The 23,824-nt window shown below is 41.4% G+C and overlaps 2 protein-coding genes across 3 annotated transcripts; both read left to right on the forward strand.

Annotated features, from left to right (window-relative positions):
* The first annotated feature begins 1,428 nt into the window (after positions 1–1,428).
* On the forward strand, positions 1,429–5,202 carry LOC139613663 (DOMON domain-containing protein FRRS1L). The gene is made up of 5 exons (XM_071470473.1): positions 1,429–2,005; positions 2,357–2,441; positions 2,764–2,902; positions 3,730–3,976; positions 4,068–5,202. Exons 1-5 carry the CDS (start codon positions 1,801–1,803, stop codon positions 4,238–4,240), a joined length of 849 nt encoding a protein of 282 aa, XP_071326574.1. The 5' UTR covers positions 1,429–1,800; the 3' UTR covers positions 4,241–5,202.
* Positions 5,203–5,741: 539 nt separating this feature from the next.
* On the forward strand, positions 5,742–22,244 carry tmem245 (transmembrane protein 245). Of its 2 annotated transcripts, XM_071470467.1 has the most exons (18): positions 5,742–6,904; positions 9,381–9,498; positions 10,111–10,206; positions 10,900–11,007; positions 11,660–11,863; positions 11,956–12,125; positions 13,111–13,134; positions 15,813–15,917; positions 16,007–16,089; positions 16,192–16,282; positions 16,395–16,493; positions 16,609–16,740; positions 17,024–17,146; positions 18,544–18,689; positions 18,789–18,889; positions 18,995–19,169; positions 20,462–20,656; positions 20,747–22,244. In XM_071470467.1, exons 1-18 carry the CDS (start codon positions 6,305–6,307, stop codon positions 20,793–20,795), a joined length of 2,619 nt encoding a protein of 872 aa, XP_071326568.1. In that variant the 5' UTR covers positions 5,742–6,304; the 3' UTR covers positions 20,796–22,244. The 2 variants fall into 2 exon arrangements, with proteins under 2 accessions (XP_071326568.1, XP_071326570.1); XM_071470469.1 differs by lacking the exon at positions 13,111–13,134.
* Positions 22,245–23,824: the final 1,580 nt, after the last annotated feature.

The raw sequence follows: 23,824 nt of genomic DNA on the forward strand, positions 1-23,824 counted from the left end.
GCATTCACAAGTCTGTAATGTCTATTTTAGTCTGATAATTTATCAGACGCTACAGGTGAAGTTTCATGATTTACCAGGATTTGATCAGCAGCTATTCGAATAAGACACAAGCTAAGACACAAGCCCACTGAGGTGATTGAAATCCTTACGAATGTGATGGTAAAACTCAGAAGTGTGTCTAACTGTGTCAGTTAGAAAGCGTGGTGTTTTCAGGGATGTAGTGGAATAGAAGTGGAAGTGGAGCAGATAGATAGTATAGAGGAGACTTCTCAAGCAGACCTGGAAAAGAAATGAAAACTGTGGATTTATATCACCATCAAGTGGCAGGACTGAGTACTGCCATAGAGAAAGACCAGATGGAGCAATTAATGCTCAGTGGTCAATGGGTGCAAGCAAGTATGATCAGATTATGTATTTGAGAAGAGTTACCCCTTTGTCCGTTTGAAACAATGCATATTCAGACATTCAAATGATGTATACAATCGTGTCTACCCATGTGCTGTGTATGAATTTAGAAATTCACCAGTGCCACAGGTACATCACTGCAGTATTCCTAAAGCAGCTGGGATAAGACTCTTGGGGACACCGTGACACAAATTCACAAATTAAAGCTGAGCTGCACAATATTTAATGAATAATGCACTTGGAAGACTGCACAATCCTTTATACATTTTTAAAATATCATCCAGATCTGGACATGCATAAAAATACACATATTATTAGTTGTGGAGAACATGTTAGAGATAGTTTAAGCATAATGATGCAATAAGTAGGGCAGTAGCTATACACTGAGGACACTGAGGTTATGTCTATATTCAGCATTCAGAAACTTGGATAATTTCTTTTGATTGATTTTGTTATTTTAGATCTTGCAGGCTGATTTTAGATTTAGTCACATTTAGGCCAGTAAAAGTAAATAAAAGATTGCTCCAGCAAAATATACTCCTGGCAGTGCAGAGAAGGACTTGAAAAAGCATTTAAACCTTGATGTTTGAAAATAAATTTGACAGAAAATGTAGTAAACAGGAAAAAAAACAACAAAAAACTGAAAAATCCGTGTGAGGTTATTTTAGTAACTTTCTTTTCCATGTGGGAGACCGACTAAAATCCTGGCTGTGGCCCTGGCAATAATCATATTTTCAGCCAACTTTGATGTAGGCTATCCCGATTACTTTTTAGTCAGGCTGTTTATTTAAACCTGTGCATAGATTTTTTTTTTTTTTTTTTTGCAGAATTACATCAAAGGATACGAAACATATATGCCTACTCCAAATCCGTGAAATATTGCGTGTCATCTGTGTCAAAATCACCTCTTTGCCATTTTCTATGGGGCACAATCCCCAATTGATTGATCCCGATACACACGTACCGGCTCCTCATTGGACGTTTCTGTGACTGACTGACTGAAGAGGGAGTGGAGAGAGAGACCGGACGAAACCATTCATCCAGCCAATGCTCCGACTGAAACAAATATGTAAAGATTAATGAGCACTGGCAGCCTAGCCGTCGAGATTCGGACTTCAAAGAGGATTATGGGCGTGTATCTGAATTAGATGGTAGGATTACGAATCTGGGTAATTTAGATTTGGATTAGCTTCTTAATCACACGGTCCACGGCGCTGAATCCCCCCCGCATCCCTGCGAATAAACAGCCAAACACACAATTAGGATGCGGAGATGATTTTTGTGACGCTGCCGTGGCTACCTGCGGGGACACCGAAATGAAAACCACAACGAGGATCCGATTCGATTACACGATGGTTTAGTAGTTTTATCCTGGCGCTTTCTGAATTATTGGCCATGATTTTCCTGCGGAGGCTCGTACAGCTGTTGGTGCTGCTGATCCAGAGCGGATGGTGGGGGGTCGCGCCGAGCCCCACCGATGAGGGAGCACTCCGGGCCGGCCACGGGGAGCACGGAGAGCCGGGGCACCAGGAGCCACACAAGGACTCCTACAGCACTTTCGCCTCCGAGTTCCTGGAGTCCAGATATCTGTCCGATGATGGTAAGGATCTGGTTCGGTTTACTTAAGATTCCCAGCAAGTGGATTTTGTTTACATGCCGACAAACGCAGCTTTAATATAGAGGCACATAAGTCAGGCTAGAGACAAATAAACAGAGGCTGTAAGCAGAAACTCAACCTGTGCCGTTTATTATGTCCAACCTGTCTCCTCTGCACCGGGCCTTTCAGCACCCAGGCCAGCTCCCTGGTGGTAGCTGCCCACCCTCTCCTCCTCACACACACACACACACACACACACACACACACACAGTGCAGATGGCCTCCCCCTAGTTGGCCCTTTGACTGCCTTGAAAACAAGCATCAGTTGTGAGTTGCTGATTTTGCATTTTGCAGGTTATCCGTTCCCCACCGCCCCACCAGTGGATCCCTTTGCCAAGATCAAAGTCACCGACTGTGGAGTAACCAAAGGCTGCATAAGGTCAGAGAAGGATACATCTTTTGCCAGCTCTCTCCTTCTGAAAACAGAGCTCCAGTGCAGCTGTATTCCCCGGGGCTGCTTTATCCTAGTTGCGGTGGCCTGACTTCAGAGAATCTGTTTAGCAGGAGCTAAACATGGAAACTCTCCACCGTCTAGTCTTTGTTCTCTGAAACCTGGATGAAATTCATTTGAATAGTGCTCTACTTTGATTACTATAATATTCTGAATATTGTGAATCAAATGTTCTCCACTGAGCTCTGTTTGATGGTGTAATCTTTTAAAGTGAGTGAGCAAATATTTGTTTGTGTTTGTCTGTGTCCAGGTATGGGAAGCCAGGTTGTGATGCAGAAACGTGTGACTACTTTCTGAGTTATCGTCGCATTGGTACAGATGTCGAGTATGAGATGAGTGCAGACACAGACGGTTGGGTGGCCGTCGGTTTCTCCTCTGATAAGAAAATGGTGAGCAGCTGTACAACCTCTCTGACTGCTGAGGCTCAAATCCCTGTGTCTGATTCAGGCTTGTGTGATGCTTTAACACAACTAATTTGATTTTATTTGCTGTATCAGACCAAGTTACTTGAAATTCATGCTCAGTAATCCATAATCAAACACATGGATATGTTGAAAATGATGCAACTTTAAAGAGTTTGCAGTCAGTTAATTATAAAGCCAAATAATTAATTACACAAATATTAAGTTTGCTTTTAGGCTTTTATTCCAAAATGAATAGTCCACCTTTTACACCATGTGAGGCATTTTTTTCTAACTGTTGTATGAATGGTAAAAGCTTTATATTATGTGTAATAAGAAATGTAATGGTAAGCAGAGTTTATACATCATCCTTTAAGGCAGTGGAGGATCCCGAGATAAATATGAATGGTCACAACATGATAAGAATAATGTAGTTGTAGACATTACTTCATTTCATTTCTTACAAGCCAAGAAAGTTGGGAACCACTCTTTTAATATGTTTAATTTACACTACAGATAGTTGATATACATTACACTAAAACATTTTAGTCAACATTAATTATTTCTTTGGTGTTTTGATTAACATGCACTTTTTCAGTGAATACAATATAAAAAAAAGAAAGCGGGTTTATCAGTTATTATTGTTGTTTGCTTGTCCTATATTGGCTGTCTCACACATAGTGCTCATGTGCAGTATGGTAAACTTTTTTTATTAAAAGTTTAGATAATCTTTTTTTTTTTTCTTCAAGAAATAAAAATGTAGCCTTTTGAAACAATGCTCTTTATTTCTTGTTATTTCCTTTCTATATCCTCAGGGAGGAGATGATGTCATGGGCTGCGTCCATGATGATAACGGTCGTGTGCGGATTCACCACTTCTACAACGTCGGTCAGTGGGCCAAGGAGATCAAGAGGAACCCGGCCAGAGATGAGGAGGGCATTTTTGAGAACAATCGGGTGACCTGCCGTTTCAAGCGGCCGCTTTATGTCCCCAGAGAGGAGACACTTGTGGACTTACACCTGTCATGGTATTACCTGTTTGCATGGGGTCCTGCTATTCAAGGTGAGTGGTTGAGCATTAGCATTGACTCAACTCTTTTTTACGTTTCTTCTGCCTTTGGTGTCGCCTTACACTGTGTTACCTTCTCCAACAGGCTCCATCACAAGGCACGACATCGATAGTCCGCCAGTCAGCGACCACATGATCAGTATCTATAAGTACGAGGATATCTTCATGCCTTCCACAGCTTACCAGACCTTCAACTCTCCCCTCTGCTTACTGCTCATTGTAGCTCTCACCTTCTACCTACTAATGGGAACGCCATAGTGAAGCACAGCAGAGCACAGACTGGAGAAAAAGAGGGAAGAGAAGATGAAGCAGCAATAAAAGAAAGTTGCCATTTTTGTTAGATGCCACATTCGAGTGTGCACTTTGCACAAATAGACCCAGTGTTAGATATATGAAACATGATAGAGAATATATATACATTACTCTGAACTCATTCAGAGGGTCTTGACACATTATTAAACCTATATTGTAGAGGTGTCATGTACTGGTGTCAGTACGAAACAAGAGGTCTGATAAAAGATTAGTGTTATATTATACATAGGCCAATTATTTTCAGTATTTATTATAGCTTCCAAGTATTTAAAAAATATGAAGAGTACACATGCCAGTAAATAAATCACAAATCTTTAAAGATATTGCATGCACGGGAAAATCTGGGAATGATTTCAAAAACCCACTGTTAACTGGTGATGAGAATACAGTGGCTCATGCTGAACTTGGCTAAAACACGAAGGTTTCCTGAGGACAAAAGAAACCAAACAGCTCACAGCCGTTTGCACACAGTCTTCCTGTCCCTTTACTCATGCTCAGAAAAAAAAAAAGATGGTTTATTTGGTGGTTTGTACTATCAAGATATAGTTTCCAAGGTGTGAGGCACTACCTACTGTATGTCTTTACCATGTAAAAGATTTTCATTAACTTTTTTTTTATTTTTATGCTTGGCTCATCTTACTTTTCCATAATTTCCTTTAAGAGCTTTTTCCCCACCTTGCCCCACAGTGGCTGTTGGGTTTGTTTATCAGTACTGTGTAACAGAGAGAGACTGCTACATGACTTACTGTTGCCTACACAAGCAACAACACACTGAACAGGAACAAAGTGAGGATTGAAGAACATTTTTCCCCGGGCACGGACTAATTTTCCCCCACATTGTTAATGTAGCCTTTTGATCTGTATTAAAAATGATACTGGATATGTTAAAAAGCTTCCCACTGAAACAATCTGCCATGATTGTGTTTATTATCAATAAACATTTCAAGAAAATACAATACAGTATATTCAAGAAAATATATGAACAAACAGACAGCTCTGCCAGTCAAACAGTGTAAAGCCGTGGGACATATTTTTTATAGAATTATAATTATGTTCAGGACATTAGCTACCACTGAGACACTGATATCATACTGCCTTGTATTTTGGTGGAAATCAGGTGTTGGAAATAATATTCCAGGTTAAAAATCAGTGATTTATTAACTCAGAAAAAATTTGAAAATACAAAAAAAAACAAACAAAAAAAAAAAAACCCCCAACATTTCAATTTTGGTCTCAACCCCAACAGAAACCTTTTTTGGTGTAGTTGAGAGAAAAAAAAGGTAAAGATGCCTTATATTATTGATGAAGCTCGGATAGATGATAATAGATGCCAAAGAGGAAAAAGTATGTCTGGCAAAATATTCAAAATTGCGGGAGATTTTCTTGACGCAAACGGACGTGGCTTATATTATTATCAGCATCCACTGAACCCAGAGACACTATGGATGTATTACACATCCATGATAAACACCAGAATCTCTTTCTTCTACGCCTCATAGTTGCCGAAATATGAGCCAAAATATTTTTTGTAACATTTGTATGCTCATTTCTCACCACATGGTGGCGCCATTGCTGCCCATATTGAGTAGCTGGGGCACTGAAGTGTGGGGGTCGCTGTTTCAGCTACCAAGTTTCGGTGTTGTAGCTTGTATTGTTTTTCAGGTAAAATCATGTTTCTTCATGTTATGATCCAAAATAATAATTTTTTAAAAAAATTAAAAAAAATCAGAAAAAATTCAGAAAAAGAAAAAAATCATATAAAATATAATATAAATATAACCAAGGACACATCTCCTAAACATGCTTAATATATCAACTTTGGAACCACGTTTCTAACTGCAACTGCTTGCAATAATCACACATTAAAAAAAAAACACATTAACTACTTACTTTTTATTTACACTGCAAAGCCCACAATGCCATTGGGCATTTCGTTAGTTCAACGTCACATGTTTTCCTCCTTCACACGGCGCATCCCCCGGGCACACAGCCGAAGCGGAATCGAGGAACATGGCAGGCGAGGAGGACTCGGCGCCGGAGCCTGCCGCGGTCTCTCCGCCGGAGAGCCCTCACGCTGAGCGGCCACACTTTGTCTCCTTCTCCGAGAGTGTCCAGCCGGCCGTCGGGATGATGAGCCAGCTGCTAACCCAGCCCTCCTCCCTCAAGTTTGACAAAAACATTAAACAGGCCTTTTACAACACGGGGGCGATGATCTTTGTGGCTATCTGTTGCGGGGCGGCTGTCCTGGTCTACTTCATCCTGGAGGCCTTCCTCCGCCCGCTGCTCTGGGCAGTGCTCTGTGGCACCTTCCTCCACCCCTTCAAGTACTCCCTGGCCCGGCTCGGCCGCTCTTGGCTCACCGGCCTGCAAGACACCGGGACGCCCATCGTGGTGGGCACCCTGTTGGTTCCGGTGTGGTGCGTAAACTACGGGGTGGAGGCGATGGGCAGGCTGGTGCTGGAGAGGCTCACGGTGCTGCTGGTGATCGGGGCTGGGGCGCCGCTAGTTTACTTCCTTTACCTTTTCTGGAGCGTCATCGGCATGCAGGTGATCCTCGGGCACGCCTGTGGGATCATAGGGGCCGCGCTGGACTGTTTCCACGCTGTGTGGGTGAGTCAATGGACAGTGGCAACTGGGTATCACCCCCGCCCCCTCACACACACACACACACACACACACACACACACACACACACACACACACACACCCTTCCCTTAATGATGACAAACGGTCCTCTGTGTTAGTCAGTGTGGATGCTACAGGGTGGGCGAGGTCAGCTTTGTCAGCTGGGTCACCCTAAACCGGCCGCAGCTCAGATTGGAGGGGGGTAATGGTTGAACTCAGTATCAGTATATTTTTTATCAGTATTTATACACTATCTGTATTACAAGTGTGTGCAGAATGGTTCATTAGCCCAAAGAATCATGTCTCACTAAATATGCTCAGAGGAGTAGATTAAATATCATTTGTTTTTTTGGTTAATTTGGACAAAACAAGCAATTTCTGCATGAAAACCTGTGCTTTTGGAAACGGTTATCGGCCTTTCACTATTATCTGGCATTTTATAGACAAAATGATATATTGAGAACATTATCAGTGAAAGTAAACGATAACAAGGCAAGGTTAAAACCTAGCATATGGCTGGGCTGTGTAGACTATTTGCATTCAGCCTAGTGTCAACCAGTTTCTGCCCTTTTATCTGTTTGCTTCTCTCCTACTCTCTGTGCTCACATATATTCAGCTGAATTTAAACACAGCTGAATTCCTAATAAAGCTGTTCTCTTCTACACATTTTTCTGTTTCTGTTGTCCAACTACAGAACGATCGTGAAGAAGTGACTGAAACACGGCCCATTGAGACAACATGTTAACCTCCAAGCCACTTCCAAGTTGCTGCTCTGCACTGATAAAATATTGATTTTGTACCTGAAACTTCATCTGACAAATCACCATACACACTGAATTAAAGACAACCCCAACGTGCTGAGATTTTGAGCTATAATTAATTGTAAAATGATCATTCAGAGAGAAAGTTATAAGTGACAGAATCTAAGGCTGTTTTCACATATAAATGAACCAAATTCAGTCCTGTAAGTGGACCAGCAGAGAGGAGACTCAGGTTTTTTTTTTGCGTACTTGCATTGTGGGTTGATTTGATAGAGCCCCAGTCCTCTTTCTGTTTTGCTTTGGATTACAGCAGCTTTCACTTGGAACAAGGAGGATGCTGCTATACTGAGGAATTTGTGTCAGTAATACTTTATTACCAATTTGGTTAAATTAATAATACAGTATGGTGTATTGTTTGTGCGATTTTAGGGCTGGCCCCAGGCAGTACAAGTAATTGTTAGTTGCAACTCAAATTATGCTTTTATTTTTTTTGCTCAGAATCATTCATATGGACAGTAAAACTTTGTCAAAGTATGATACAATATAATCATATCATCATGACACAACCCCATAAACGGTAAATGAGAGTCAGTAAAGGATAATACTGGTTTAAAACCGGTGCAGGCTGACTTGGAGCTGCAAATTGTATCTTATTTCCATCTCACGGCTTATTCAATAAACCTCAAAGCAGAAAGTTGTTTTCTTGGAATATATGCCTAAATTTGTATGGCACCTGATCTAATTTACTGCAATTCCAGTGTTTGATCAATCAATACCTTATTATTCCAAAACAGCTGCAGGGGCCTGAGCCCGGCCTCGCTTTGACTAGATACAAATTGCATTAAATGTTCCTCCTCAGACAGCCTGTCCTTTCTCTAAATGCAGAGGTAGACAGACACAGGCCTTGTCTATAAATAGGAAAGAGGACACTATGTTAAATTACTTTGAAATATGTCTTTGTGTGGAGTGGAACCAGCTAAGACATCTGTTGCCAGCTGATTACAGATTGGAGCGCCACATTTCATGCTTTTCTGGAAAGCCCAAAAGCTTATGTTTTTGAAATGTGCAATGGTTTAGGCAAAAGATCAGGGAAACATTGTTCTGTCATCTAATCCTGATATAATGGTATTTGTTGTTGAGCTACTTACTGAACTGGTCTTGTTAACTTGTTGGTCCGCCGATATGTTTGGAAGCAATAACACAGGACACAAGAACATTCTTCTGATAAGTTATGATGCAAAGTCACATTTAAATTAAACAAATCTTCAGTACAATCAGCTGTGGCTGAAAAAATAGTGAAAAATGTCCATCACAGTTTCCTAAAGTCCAAGGTGCCTTTTTCAGATTGCCTGGACAAAGCAAGCACTCTGGGTTTTGAACCCTTGGTGCCATTTTCAATGATTTACAGTTACTTAAAACAAAAAAATAATGCTCTGTTGTCACATGTGAGACGCTGTTATTGGGGAATGCTTGGCTTTTTTGTTGAAAAATTACTTAAATCATAAACTGACCATCAAAAGTTCACACAAAATATTTATTTTTTATGTAATCAACTCTTTGTTTCAGCTCTACTTGAAATGTTAATAGCAAAACCCACAATAACTCAGAGTCTTAGCTTCCAATTAAATGTCGTTTGGAGTCGTTGATTTGGACAGCAGTATTTCTGTAAAACAAATTTGTTATCTTTTGTTTCCTCTCAGGTTTGCACTGTGGTGTTTGGCTACATGTTGACGGTTTGTTTCAAGTGGAGTCCCCAAACCGTGCGCTACCTGAAGGCTCTGGCTCTCCCCGTCTGGGCCGTCCTGCTCTTCTATATTGGTGAGTGGGGAGATGAGAGGACACGTGAAGAGCCTGCTCAGACATGTTTGTTGTCATTTCATACTTTAATGCAAATTCCTCCTTCGCCCCGGGGTGAGTTTTTTTCCTAGTTAAAGGGAGTTGTCTCTACAGGTCCACAAGTCCGTTAAACAGAGCGCTTGCAGGGTTATATAGTAAGATGAGGAAGTCTTAGAAGGTATTTTTAGCACACACAAGTGGCGCTGAAAAGAAGTGTTGACCTTTAGGCGTGAAATGTTAAAAGTGGCTGAGAGCTATTAAAAAGACGTTCTGCTCAAGGCAAGAACAAGCAGAAGGGAGTTTGAAAAAAATGTTCTGTCTCTCATGTGTGTCTTTATAATAATAATAATAATGCTACCAGATGTCTGGTCAAAATGATCAATCTTACTTTAACCCATATCTTACGGGAAGACATGCTTAGAAATGTGGTTCAGCTGGTCCAACAAGACAAAGCAATGCCCTAGTTGTCAGCAGCTCCACCAAGATAATAACCACGAATGTCAACAACACAACATGCAGTTTAAGAACAAGATGTTTATCCACAATAGAGAGAAGATGCACAGTTATCACCCTGATTTCTGTATCTGTTTTTAGTGTCTCTGACCGGCTCATGGAGGGTGCCCATATTTGTGGTTGTGGTTATACTCCTCATCGTGGGCTCCCAAGAGAAACCACCCGTCTCTGGCAGAGGTGAAGGTTTATGGACACACACACATTCACATTTTACCACAGTAAGAAGCCTTTACTCCCTGTCAACTGGGTACTCATACATTTGGTAAAAAAAAAAGGTGCAGGTAATTGTTTTAGTATGGGGAAAAGCAACAGAGATAAACTGTGTTTATTTGTGAGCGTATGAAGTGCTGGTAGGTGGACTTAGTTACATTTGGGTAACGTCAGGCTCACTGTTTCCAGTCCTTATGCTAAGCTAGGCTAATGTCTGATGTAGTGTCATATTCATCCTACAGACATGAAAGTGTTATCAGTCTTCTCATGTAATTCTCAACAGTAGAGTGAATGAACATTTCTCCCAAAATATTGAAATATTGCTTCAGATGAGCTACTATAGGCTGTTCAGCTATCATCCTTTTAACTCAACAGTGGAGAAGTAAACCTCCTACAATGAGGGGTTTTATAATTTGTTATTCCTGGTCCTCAACCTCAACCAGCACTTAGATTGAGATATCTCTAGTCTCAGTTGTCTTCGCCCAGCTTTTCCCTAAAACACAAGTGACCCTAGGTCGACAGTTAGTCTCTCACAGTGGACACTTGTGTTACGAACATCAGAATATAAGGACAACCAGCAGAAAGATTGTTGCTTTTTGCTCTTTACACCCTCTGCCTTTGTGAGTTACTGTTGTTTTCTGTCTCTCCTTATCTCCCCAGGAGAGCTGTCAGGGCAGGTGCTGTCATTTGCTGCTAATACTATTTACATGGCAATCTCCTGTAGCAACCTTCAGATGAAAACTGAGCCCAGTGAAAACTCTACCACAGGTAAGATAGCTTTCGTTTATTCAACTCAGTGCATTACAGAAGCTTTTATTACAGGTGCAACCATAGACTGTATATAAGGCTTCAAAATGACAGCTCACAAACCAGTGGGTGACGTCACGGTGGGTTGCCACCCGGGTGCAACTCACAGTCTACAGACTAATATAGGGGAAGTGAATATGAGACTCTGGATTTCTCATTTGCTGCACTGAGAGAATAGGCAGTGTGGTGGAAGGCTCTGCGGAGCTGATTTGTAATAACTAATCAATAACCACCTTGGCTAATCAAGCAAGTAGAGTGTAAAACCTACGGTTCCATAAGTGTTTATATGACTTTAATGAACATTAACCTGAACGTCACCATAGAGATTTACATAAGATGAATTAACTATTGATTATTAAGCACCTAACGTATTGTGTTAAACATATATTCACTGTGCATTGAACAGAGAAATTGAATCTTTGTTCTCCACAGTTAACATGTATTGGACCCAGCTTCTAGGGCCCATTTGAGGAAATACAGCTCAAGACACTTCTGCTTTGGCCTGATTACTCAGTCATGGTGGTTAGCATTTCATACACCTAACCAATATCCATCCTCATTGCTTTGTCCTTTCTTTCTCTTCCTCTGCCCCCTCCCCCTCATCTCCCCGAAGATGGTGTGCAGTCTGTGGGCCCCGTTCCAGCCACCCCCGGGTTCCCTCGGGGCTCTCGCTCATTACCAGCTGGCCTCTTCCAGAAAGAGAAGAGCTCCCACAGAGCCAGTGATATCTACTTTATTCTACTGGTCTGGGCCATAGTTCTGGTTCAGGTCTGGCTCAACCTTTGGATCCTACAGCTGCTGCCTATCCCTGTGGCTGGTAACACACGTGCAAATGTATATGAATACACACACCCTTTGATGTGCTCCTGCGTACGTTATACTGAGGCTGATGTTGCATTGATACTTCAGTGTGGGTGCTGAAGAAGCTGGTGGTCCACTTTGGCCTGAAGAGCTTTGCTGAGCGGACTCTTACCTCGTGGTGGATGGTGCTGGAGAAGTTTGGACGTGAGCGAGAGGAAGCCCTGCTGCCTGGACCAATCAAAGGCCTGGCTCAGTTCCTGCTTCGCATCGACACCAAGGTAACGCCTCTGACTGATCTACAGGTGCTGCTGGTGCAGCTGTGGTCCTTATTTCCTCTATCTTTGATTTCACACATCCTCATCCAGGCACACAGATGTTTTCTGTTACATTGTCCACATTAAAGACCGTCAGTTGCTATCAGGGCTGTTAGTTACATAAATAGGATATCAACAGGTCAATAAGGATTCTGCAAAAGTATTAAAATAATACAGCAAAAAATTGATCATTATGGTCTATATCACACTTAAAATCTGTCTTTAGGGATACTAGATATATTTGCTTCTAATAAGATATGATAAAATGGATCCTACACACTGCAGTTCCACATTTTGGCATGTTTCAGTTAATTGTTTTGGATTTCAGTTCCCCGACTTTGTTTTTGACTCAGTTTCACAGACTCTCCTCAGCATTGTTTCCAGCAGCAGCAGCAGGTGGCTGTTATCGCAGAAAAAGCTCTGCCAAACATATGCTACTCAGCACCAAACTGCAGACACTACCAGTCTGCTAGGACTATAACAAATATGTAAGGAGATATGTCACTTTGGTTTTGACAGGTTGTTTTGTTGCCCTTGTACAAAATCAATTAATATTGCTTTAAAAAGACTTTGAAAAGTATTGAATCAAATTTTCTGGCACCATCAACTCGGGGCGTAACTAGAGGTGTGTGTTAGAATGAGTGATCAGGTCTAGTGTTACATGAATTACGTTTTTCTATAATGGCGTCAATGACCTTCCTGCTGACACCTTTCACACTAAAATATGTCTTTGTTTTGAAGGTTTTGGGATGTTGTTGTGTTACTCACAGTGATTTGCATCCCACACTCCCTGTATGGTCAGTAGTTAAATCCTGCCTGTCACTTTCTGATCCCTCACTGCCTCTACCCACACGGAAGTTGTGTTCTTGTCGCACGGGTACATGTGATGACTGCTGCACAGATCTTTTTCCAGTAATAATCTTCCCAATGTCTCTTGTCTCCTCCCAAGCTCTGGCATTGGCTTAACAAGCAGGTAATGATTTGGAGGAGCAGAGTGCTGAGAGAAAGAGAGACTGACAAAAAAGAGTGTGTGTATATGAGAGAACGTGAGGATAAAGAAATAACCTGGATATATATGTGTGGGTGCGCGTGAAAGTGTGGGCACACCCTGTAGTAGCTTGGACTGGCGCTTTACCCATCCACTGCCATCACCCTCTCATCCTGTCTACATGTCTGTCCTCTTGCTGGTTTCCCGCTGCTTGCTTTTATTTTTACGGGAAGCTACAGTCGGGGGACGTGGGACTCTTTTGTCCCTCAGCCCTGTCCGTACCTTCCCTGCTTTGTCGTAACTGGCAGGTTTGGCTTGAGAGTGTATGAGCTGCATGGAGAGGAGGCTGGTGTAGACACAGCAGGGCGGAGAGGGAGTCGAGGGCAGTGTTTCTGACAAGTGCAGATGAAAAAGCCTGATTTAAAGTCTGAAGTTTTTGATGGAGATGCAGGAGAAACACTGCCCGTGGTCTCCCAGACAGAACCCTTGGAGATGTGTGATCACACTTCAGGAGCTGTAATGGTGGGGAAAGTGGCTGGGCATGGGCAAAACAATGGAAACACCAAACAGTTTATGAATATCAAAACTGAAAACAAAATGGGTCAAGTTTTATCATTTAGAAGAGCTTTAACTTCTCTATGTGGTCATGTCATCTGGGGCCTGGACTGTCTGAGGTAGGATATTAGATGCAGGGGTAAAAGGATGTGCTTTGGCATCATCTTTGCTTTAAGGATAAGACAGAAAAATTCTATATTTTTCTTAGTATCAACAAATCCCATGAATAAACCATAACTCCCTCCATTAACTTTTGTGTGTGTAGCCAAAGCCTGATACTGAAGTCCTAAAACTATTAAAATCAACACCAGCGAGCCATAACTTGGCACTGGGTGACATGTTTCTTTGTTATCATGAACATAGGCACTGTAGTTTTTTTTTTTTTTTGAGTCGTTCTGATGTGTATTAATCTGTGCCTGAAAGTAGTCTCCAGCAAATGGACAGTTTACCCCTGTTTGTGTCAGGTTTGCATTAAACTTCAGTGCACAGCTGTTTTAGGACATTACTGAGTCTTTTTTAAAAAAATGAAACAATACATCTGTGTCCTATTATTAAAGATTTACATCTTCAGTAATGGGCTTTGGGGCTGGAGTGTCACAGACAGGAGTAATGACATTGGAAAGTATTGCACATAGTTGGTTTTGGTCTTTGCAGTGTTTTTGTTGACAGTAAGAAAAACAGAGAGTCATGTCAGCCTCTCGCTTCAAAGGTTCAGTTAAGTTTAGATTTTGAGCCCTGGGATGGGCATGATAGACATTTCACATGAAACCCATTTTGAACAGTGGCATAAAAGTCCCTCATCGTGTGACATGGTTGATTCAACAGTGCAGTTATTGCAGGCATTTGACCTTATCACTTGAACAAGATGACTTTTGTGGCTTCATCACAATATTAAAATAGCCACGGGCATCAGTGGTGTCCTCTGGCTTCCTTAGAGCATGAAATGATGTAGGTGCAGGAAAATGGTTTTGATTTGCTTATCCTCCTAGCACAAGGCATTTGTTCATGTGTCCTGGTTTTCAAAGAAATGTTCATTTATGAAGCTTTTGTTGTGGTGTTTGTCGACACAGTGTGATAGCGGCATTGGTCCAGTTCAGAAAATTTCTGATTACATAGTTTGTACTTATTCATGATTTTGAAGGTTTATTAAGAAAATGTACTGATTGTGTGGCTTGTTTGGTTCTTCATTAGTGATCTCATGTTGCATTAAGCTGTGGTGATCGCCGGAACTCTTCTAAACCAGACCCTTATTTATGATTGTTACTCAACATACTAATTTACCTGTTTAACTGCCTTATTTAGTTTGTTGAATATAAAGTCTGTTTTGATGTGGTGTTTCCATTTTTTTGTTTGTAATGGATTTGATGCATTTCAGTCAGCCTGCCAAGTTTAATTCTCTTTAAGATAAGATTACATCCCTACTGATGGTGGGAAAAAAAAACCCTACAAAATCACAGATTATTCTGAGCGTTAGGATTTTATTGCAGTGTGTGGAACCTTGACTGACTACCATATAACGTCACCATCCGCGTAATGATGAAACATTAGGGCACGATCTTATGAGAAAGAGATGTCCACTAACAGAGCCTCTACCAGTAACTCACCATCAACCCCAGTAACTTGACTTTAACACATGGGCACAGATACAAATGGAGACTAAATCTGTTATAAGCTGGCTGTTGATAAAGTTTTGGAGCATTGAGAAACCTGAGTTAAGAATTGCACCACCTTACAACACACTGTACACTTTGAAAGACTGATGGGTCGGCTAACAAGACCTCCAGAATAAAGGATTTTGACAGATAAGTCATGAATATAGCGGCACACAGCCTGAGTGCTTCACTCAGTAGCTTGCACTTGCATGTGTATGTGCAGAATCGCTCACTCAGCCAACTACTTTATCGTCCTCAGGGCTCAAGGGGGCAGCTTTTAGATCCAAAACTGCCTCATCACACGGGAAGGACACAGGTTTCTCCATGTGTCTGATCACTGTATGTTTTCCACCCCTTCAGAACAGCACTGACTTTGTGCCTATTCTACCATCTCTCCTCTTTCCTCTCTTTCTTCTATTTCTTTGTGTCTGTGTGTTCTCCCCCCTCTCTGTGCAGATGATCGTGTGGTTGGAGCGATCTCTGGATAAAATCATCAGCATCTTTATCATCTTCCTCCTGGTCACAGGGACTCTGCTCATGGCGCTGCTGCTGACCGCTATGGTACTGTTTTTGTTCTGCTGAATCACGTCACTGCGTTTGAGTGGCACTGACATGGTCTTGGACTACTAAGTAACTTGTGATCTGTCTAGGTCCATCATGAGAGCGTTCACATCATTGAGGTAACCAGTAACCTCATCAATGAGACTGTCTCTAATCATCCAGAATGGGCAAAGTATGACAATTTCATCTCTTTTTTACTTCTTCAAGTTTGTCTCTTTTGTCTCATTTGGAGTCACGGACACCTTTCCTTTTTTCTGACACTGTCCTCCCCTAGTTGGCTTCCAGAGGCTCGTGTGGTTCAGAGGGCTCTCAATTCAGCTGCTACGAATGTTTATCAACATGGGAGAGAATGGATAACACAGAAGGTGGGAATAATGGCAGGCTCTGATTTATCTCTCATCAAATATGAAGAAAATGTAAATAGTTTGACAGCCGGTTATGCAACAAATCTTCATGTTTCTTTTCCTCTGTGTGCAGCTTCATAAGATGTTAGGAGACAAGGTGAACCACACAGCAGTGATAGAAAAACAAGTTTTGGAGCTTTGGGACCGACTCTACCACTCCTGGTTTGTGAAGGTAATATAAGGACGGCAGAGGTCAGGCCAATTTGTTTAACTTCTTGACGTGGAGGAAAAATGTTTTGCAGTGGCTCAACATGTCAAAGTCATAAAATATTCCATACACTTTGCAGAACGTGACCCACTCTGGACGCCACCGTGGTCAGAAGATGATGGTTCAGAGACAGAACAGCTGGTTAACGGACATCCTGGACTGGAAGGACATCGCCTCATTTCTACAGGATAATATTGAGACTCTGCTGTCTGTAAGTGTGGATGTGTTTATACACTGTCTTCTGTATGAGGCAGAGGATTGAGATACATCCTCTGTTTTCTTTGTGTCAAAAATGATATATCAGAGAATCAGTGAATGGATTTTAATAAAACGCTGTTGGGATGCTGTACTGTATATCAGCGCTGCCTCAATTAGCCTCTAATGGGTGTTATAGTAACTGCAGGTCATAATTCACTGACACATTCATAGCTCTGTCTCAAAGGAGCGCGCAGTTTTCCTGTGGATGACATGTTTACTGTTGCCTTGTTTTGTAGATCCTGGAGTCTCTGTGGGTGGTTATGAGTAGGAATGTTGGCCTCCTCATCTCCACCACAACCACCCTCTTCACTGTGTTGTTCCACAGCGGCACGGCTCTGCTCAACTTTGCTCTGAGTCTGGTATGAAACATTGACTCATATAAACCTTCTAGCTCAAAATCTTTTTGTTTGTTTGGTTTACTGGCAACATTATGAAGAATTGCCTTGCTCATCCCCCTTACTCACCCGATGTATTGAAACCAGCAAAATCTGCAGTTCCAGCTAAAGGTAAACTGGTTTGCTCTCAGAGTAAAAATAAGTCTTTTAATGGTCAACATTTTCTGCACCTTTACTCTTTTGTGATGCTGAAGAGTAGCAAGCGCAGTCGTTACAACTGATGCCTTCTTCAGAGTAAATGGTTTTTATGACTCTGAGCTGGTGACAACTGTGGCCGGAGGCATTTTATTTTCTGATTGTCTGTCCCAGTCTCATGAACACGCTCATCTCAGTAACGCTTTGAGAGAATGTCTTCAAATTTGGCACAAACATTCAGTTAACCTCAAGGATGAACAGGTCAGAGGTCAGTCCCATTCTTGCAAATGCAATGTATCAGGAACACCTGTTGGGAATTTCATTACAGATGGCACAAACATCCACTTGGATGAACTGATAAGAATTTGGTCACAAGTCAAGGTCACTGTGACCTCACAAAACATGTTTTTGCCCAGAACTCAAGAATTCAGACACAAATGTTACAAAATAAACACAAATGTTTAATAGTGACAGCAGTGACATGCAGTGACAACATTTTATATCCAAATAGTCAAAGGTCACTTTCACTGTGACACCATATATTCACATTTTATTGAATTATTTTCACTCCATGTAATTTGATTTAGTAAATAACATTAGATTTGATCAGTTAAACTCAATATATTTAATTCTATTCAATATATTTGATTGATTTAATGAAATTAATACATATTGATTTTATTGAGTAAATCTATGGTAATCTAATTTTATACTTTATTACTTTACTCAGTTAAATTAAATGGAGTTAGATTCATTAAATATTAAATATAGTTAAATACATTAAACTGATTTAAATTTACTCAATAAAATTCAGTTGAGTTCAACGCATTAAATTGAAATCAATTAACTCAATTGAATAAAGTTGATTGGTTTAAATTTAGTTAACTGCAAGCTGCACATGGTCTGGCTGACCGGGAGTTGAATCAGGGACTTACTGCTGAGGGATTTATGCCCACGTGGTATGCATCCTAACCATTCTGCCATCAGGTGATCAAATTAGATTTATTTACTCAAATAAGTGAAATTGGTTGGAATTAATTTGATTAAATTAGGTTTACCCAATTAAATTAAGTTGATTGACATTAATTATAGTCAATTAAATCAAGTTTAGTAATCTTTAGTAACCTTTTATGTTATATGTTCTTAGTCTAAATAGTTTTATTTTTATTTTTTTTACCTACCTATTCTAATGCATCATATTTGTGCTGCCTCCTGTGTGTATGCAGGTGATTTTCCTGACCACTCTCTTCTACCTGCTGAGCTCCAGTGGTGAATATTACAAACCTGTCAAATGGGTGATCAGCCTGACACCTCTCTCCCAGCCAGGACCCTCCTCCAATATCATAGGCCAGTCTGTAGAAGAGGCGATCAGGTAGTCACATGCACAAAGTCATCATGTGTGTGGTGGGAAACTCTCTAAATATATCTCAAGGAGATGATTTTTGACCTTGTCTGTGTGTTTGTATGGAAGAGGAGTGTTTGACGCCTCTCTGAAAATGGCTGGTTTCTATGGCCTCTACACTTGGCTCACTCACACCATCTTTGGCATCAACATCGTCTTCATTCCTTCTGGTGAGTCAGTGTGTCCACAGCAGATTGTGCTGGCACTATATGTGCACCTGCCAAGCCACGCTGAGTATATTCTCACTCTCTGAATCCCTCTCTCCTGGCCTGAAGCTCTGGCTGCCATCCTGGGTGCAGTACCATTCCTGGGGACCTACTGGGCAGCGGTGCCGGCAGTGTGTGACCTGTGGTTGGCCCAGGGGGAAGGTGTCAAGGCTGTGCTGCTGCTGATCTGCCATCTGCTTCCGACGTATTTTGTAGATACAGCCATCTACTCTGATATCTCTGGGTAGGTATGCACAACACCATTGGCACCAGCTCGTGTGTGTGTGTGTGTGTGTGTGTGTTTTTTTTTTTTTAAGCTGCAACATTTGGCCAACGACTTTCAACATCCCACCTGCGACTGTTAGTGTAACACATACAAGCCTGGTTGGTACCCTAACACGGCTATGAGACAAAACCCTGCTGTTGGTGAAATCTATAAACAGTCTCCTTTTGCCTCAGCCAGTTTCATAAACTGTCAGCTGTTGGAGATGGACCTAATGAAAACAACACCAGACATGGTTTATGGCAGCCTCCTGTTGAAAGTCTGTTTCCCTTTGAATAGTGTTTCCCACAGCGCTGCCCTCTTTCGCTGGGGTGACGACTTCGGTCACATTAACGTAGGTGATGGTTTAATGTTGCAGAAATAACCAGTTGGGTTTGGTATAGAGCAAAAGGAAATACAGACCTATTGTATATAATCATGTTTTAGCCTGTTGAATTCATATTTACATTATTAACTGTTTCAAAAGCATACTTATTTTGCATACCTCTTATGGTGAGGTTTATATCCTTTCAGTACACAGAGAAAAATCATCCAGGATAATCTTTAAATCAATCGTAAAGAACCATTTGCTGCCTTTTATTTTTCAGTTTAAGTTATATTCTTTTTACAGCTAAAGCGCTGGAATTTGCAGTTACAATTTGTGATGGTGCAGTCATGATTGCTGCAGCATTGAAAAACAGATATGTTAGCCACCTGCCAGAAAGTGTTGCAATGAAGAGCGACATTGTTGAGAAGTTGTTTACTTGTAGTAATACAGTTGTCACATACTATATGTATATCGAAAGAGTCATGGGTCGCTGTAAACATTCCTCCTGTTCATACTGGCCATTGGTGTCTACCTGGTAAGAAAAGGGAAGGTCTGTGTAAAAATGTTACCAAAGTTCAGCTGAAGCTAATATGAGGCCTCAGCAGTGGGTTTTGTTTGTGTTTTGTCCCAGCAATAAAATTACCAGGATGTATCCGTCTGCTGTGCCTCTGCAAAGAAACACAGAGGGAATTTCATGCCCATCTGATTTGCATAACTCAGACTGCGTAAGCCTCATATTAGCTATGGTGGATTCTGTAGCCCATTTCTTACAGCTATGAAGGAAGGAATCATTACAGAGACCCATAACTTTCTTTATCTATATACAGCATGTGATACTGTATTCAGATAGATTTGAAAAAAATGTAATCCACCCTTTAATGAGCCAAGATATAGTCCTGTAACTATGTCTTCGTGGTAACAACCATTTCTTTTCTGTGTGTCTTAGTGGTGGACACCCGTATCTGACAGGTCTGGCGGTGGCAGGTGGAGCATACTATCTGGGACTTGAGGGTGCCATCATCGGGCCCATCCTCCTTTGCATCCTGGTGGTTGCAGCCAACATCTACAGTGCCATGTTAATGAGCCCCAGCTCTGCAGTGCCCACACCGGTGCAGTCGACCTGGCCACTCCACCCCATCAGGTAAACACAACACCCGAAATACCTGAAACACAAGGCAGCCTCACATAAACACAACCACACCGTCATTGTCCTCTTGCTTGTCACGTTCAGGACCTTCACAGACTCCACCCCCTCTGTCCTGAAGAGGACCAGTGAGTGAGAGCAAGAGGGCGAGTCCCTGTGGAACGTCACCTGGCTAACTATTGGCTGATTCCTCAGGGGAAGTGCTCCCCTCCCTGAAGCTCCACCCTACACCGCCTGGCTCTACAAGAGTCAACCCCGACCGAGAAGAGATGGCGGTGTGATGGCTGGCCACCCATGATGCTGTCTGCCTACCAGAGCTGATTCTCTGAGCAAAATGGCACCAGCTGCTTTCATTCAAGACCCTTAAATTACAAATGCGAGCGTACGCCCTGATCCCAAACATGGACCAATGACATCACACTGGGCTTAATGAATATGAACGATGGAGACGTTGATGCTAATCACATCATCCTTCAGAACTCAGTGCCTAAATTGATTTTGTAATGTTGAGAAATGACTAAAATTTTCATGTGGTTTGTGAATTGTAAGATGATATATTTTATCGACACAGCCCCCTGATTTACCCTGCACACCCTGGCTGTGTTTAAGGTACAGTATGTGGTCGTGCAGTATTTGTACTCCCTACCTCTCTCCTCATGGAGGCTCAAGTAGAGTTGATAGTGAAGGCTGGCCACAGAAGTCCTCACTCCTGGCTCAAGAGAACGCGTTATCGACTGTTCATAGTTTAACTTGATTTCTTATTCACGTTTCAGTGGTAGTAGCTATGAGCCTGCATCACTACTTCTCTGCTTTAACAAAGACATAAACTCCTGCTCTCCTGAACCAGGCTTTTTAGCATTCTGTTCGTGGCTAAAGGTCTAGAGTGAAGTTTTAGTCCTGCGTTCCCTGCGTTCAGGGAATCCGGTCTGAGTTCGAGATCCGACAGTTCTGTTTCTTACGTTTTTAATTTATTTGAAGCTAAAGGTTGTTTTGTAACACACTGTGAGTGCACATATACACATGAAACAAAGCTTTTCATTTTTAACCCACTTAGCTGATCTGCCAGTATTGAAGGACATTTACACTCAGAGGAGCTTGATATTGACAAGTCTGACTGAGGATTTTTATGAGCACTTTTCAACTTTTGGTATGGCTGTGACTTACATCCCCATCACGTGATTTTATCAGTCGCTCAGACCTCACACACTTCACATCCCATAGTAATGTCTTGTCTACATATAGTTTTTACTCACCTCCTCCACTATTGCACTTGTCCACCCCATACTTTACAGTCAGAGCACTTTTCTGAAAGGAGAGTATGAAGTAGTTTACATTGCTTGAAGCTTTAATAAACGGGCTGTACAGGTGAATTGTGTATGTAATGTGACACATTGATCATTCATGGCTACTGTGTTAGCTACCTGAGGGCGAGAGAGTGGTGACGTGGTCTGGGTTGGAACAAGCGTGTGGTTTAGCAACGGTTTCAGTGTTTAACTAAAATACTGTAGTTTTAATTTCGTACTGTTGCTGTGTTTTCACTGGTTTATGCACTGACTCAATAAATATTATCATTTGAACTGCAGAAGCTTTGTTGTGTAACTCATTTGTACCAACTAATGCTTCTTTTTATCGTCTTTTTTAATTATTATGAATTTCACAAAAGTTTTAGTGAATAGTGAAAAGATGCTCATTACAATTTCTCAGGTGATGTTTTGTCAGACCAACAATCTAAAACCCAAAGATGATAGTGTTTTTTTTTTTCTCTCAGGTAAAATTCATTTCAGTTAAAGTCCTATACTTAAAATACTAATCAATGAATGGCTGCTGCAAATATTTGGCATTTTTGCTTTAAATGTAGTTCTATAAATGTTTTATTAAAAATATTGTCAATTCATTTCCTATTGATCAATTAATTAACTACTCTACAGCTCTCAGCTGAGGAGGGTTCTAATCATCATTTTGAAGGAACTTTGGCCATTTTCACTATCATGGTTACAAAGTCAGTCAGTCCATGTAAACCCTAAACAGGCTGGTCTGGAGATCTGAGTGTTTACTCATGAAGGAATTAAATAAGGCGACAAGCAAAACATCTCAGCTGCTGCTAAACTGCTAATATACTTCAATTGATTTATTAAACTAGTGCATAAGATTTTAATCATGGAGTAGAATATTGTTCTAGGTCAAATGAACATAAGAGCCAATCATGGGCAGTGACTCAATTTTGGTTCTGTAAAAAAAAAAAAAAGAAAGGGTTTACAAATGGAAATGCATTAGCAACCCCTCCAGAAAGCACTAAGTGGCCGGCAGCGGGGGACTGTGGAGCAGCGAGCTGCATTCAAAAAACGACCTTTTCCCTGGATGGATTCGAGGTAAAGCCTCCCTCTGTGTTTGTGTGATCTCAGTCAGATGCCGTCATCTGTTCTGTGAAGGCTTTACAGATTGTCAGTGTGTCAGCAAGGCTCTGGACAGATGGACAGAATAAATATCAAATCCATGGAAATCTACAGTGTGGCTGCTGGTGAAGTTGGCCATCTTTTCCTGTTAAATCTCCCATAAAACTAGATTTACTGCCTCACGGTTGGACAATCTCCCCTTTGTGAGTTTCAACAATGAATAATGGCCAAAAGTGTTTGTCAGAACATCATGATGTCACAGTGATCTTGACCTTTGTCCATTTGGAAATAAAATATCATCACTTCATTATTTTATCCTATTAAACATTTATGTTAAACTGTGTCACAATTAGCATATGAGTTATGGCCAAAAACATGTGAGGTCACCGTGACTTTCTCGGGGAGTTCCTGAGGTATTGTGTTCACCAGGCCAAAAGCATGTTTTGTGAGGTCACAGGAATCTCTGACCACCAACATTCAGTCCAAGTGAATGTTTGTGCCAAATTTGAAGAGATTCCCTCGAAGTGCAACTGAGATATCGCATTCACGAGAATGGGATGGACGGACAGCCCATGATAATGCTTCTGGCCCTGGCTGTTGCATTAATAGTGCATTTACCATCATGAAGTGTTTGCGGCACAGAATGAGCTCTCAAAGCACAGAAAATACGACCCTCCTACCTGAGAGCTGATGGTGGGTGAAACCATGACTTTCCGGGTGACAGCGAAGGATATTTCACTGTTAGAACGGCATCAAGCTTAAGTGACAGACT

The sequence above is a fragment of the Trachinotus anak genome, unplaced genomic scaffold (assembly GCF_046630095.1).
Source record: "Trachinotus anak isolate AG129_WGS33_773 ecotype Australia unplaced genomic scaffold, CSIRO_AGI_Tana_v1 ptg000032l, whole genome shotgun sequence".
NCBI classification, from domain to species: Eukaryota; Metazoa; Chordata; class Actinopteri; order Carangiformes; family Carangidae; genus Trachinotus; species Trachinotus anak.

Coding starts and splice junctions, on each gene's coding strand:
- tmem245 (XM_071470467.1), top strand. CDS start 6,305: ATGGCAGGCGAGGAGGACTCGGCGCCGGAGCCTGCCGCGGTCTCTCCG. Junction 16,090..16,191: donor AATCATCCAGAATGGGCAAA/GTATGACAATTT, acceptor GTCCTCCCCTAG/TTGGCTTCCAGAGGCTCGTG. Junction 19,170..20,461: donor ATCTACTCTGATATCTCTGG/GTAGGTATGCAC, acceptor TGTGTGTCTTAG/TGGTGGACACCCGTATCTGA.
- LOC139613663 (XM_071470473.1), top strand. CDS start 1,801: ATGATTTTCCTGCGGAGGCTCGTACAGCTGTTGGTGCTGCTGATCCAG. Junction 2,006..2,356: donor CAGATATCTGTCCGATGATG/GTAAGGATCTGG, acceptor TGCATTTTGCAG/GTTATCCGTTCCCCACCGCC. Junction 3,977..4,067: donor ATGGGGTCCTGCTATTCAAG/GTGAGTGGTTGA, acceptor CTTCTCCAACAG/GCTCCATCACAAGGCACGAC.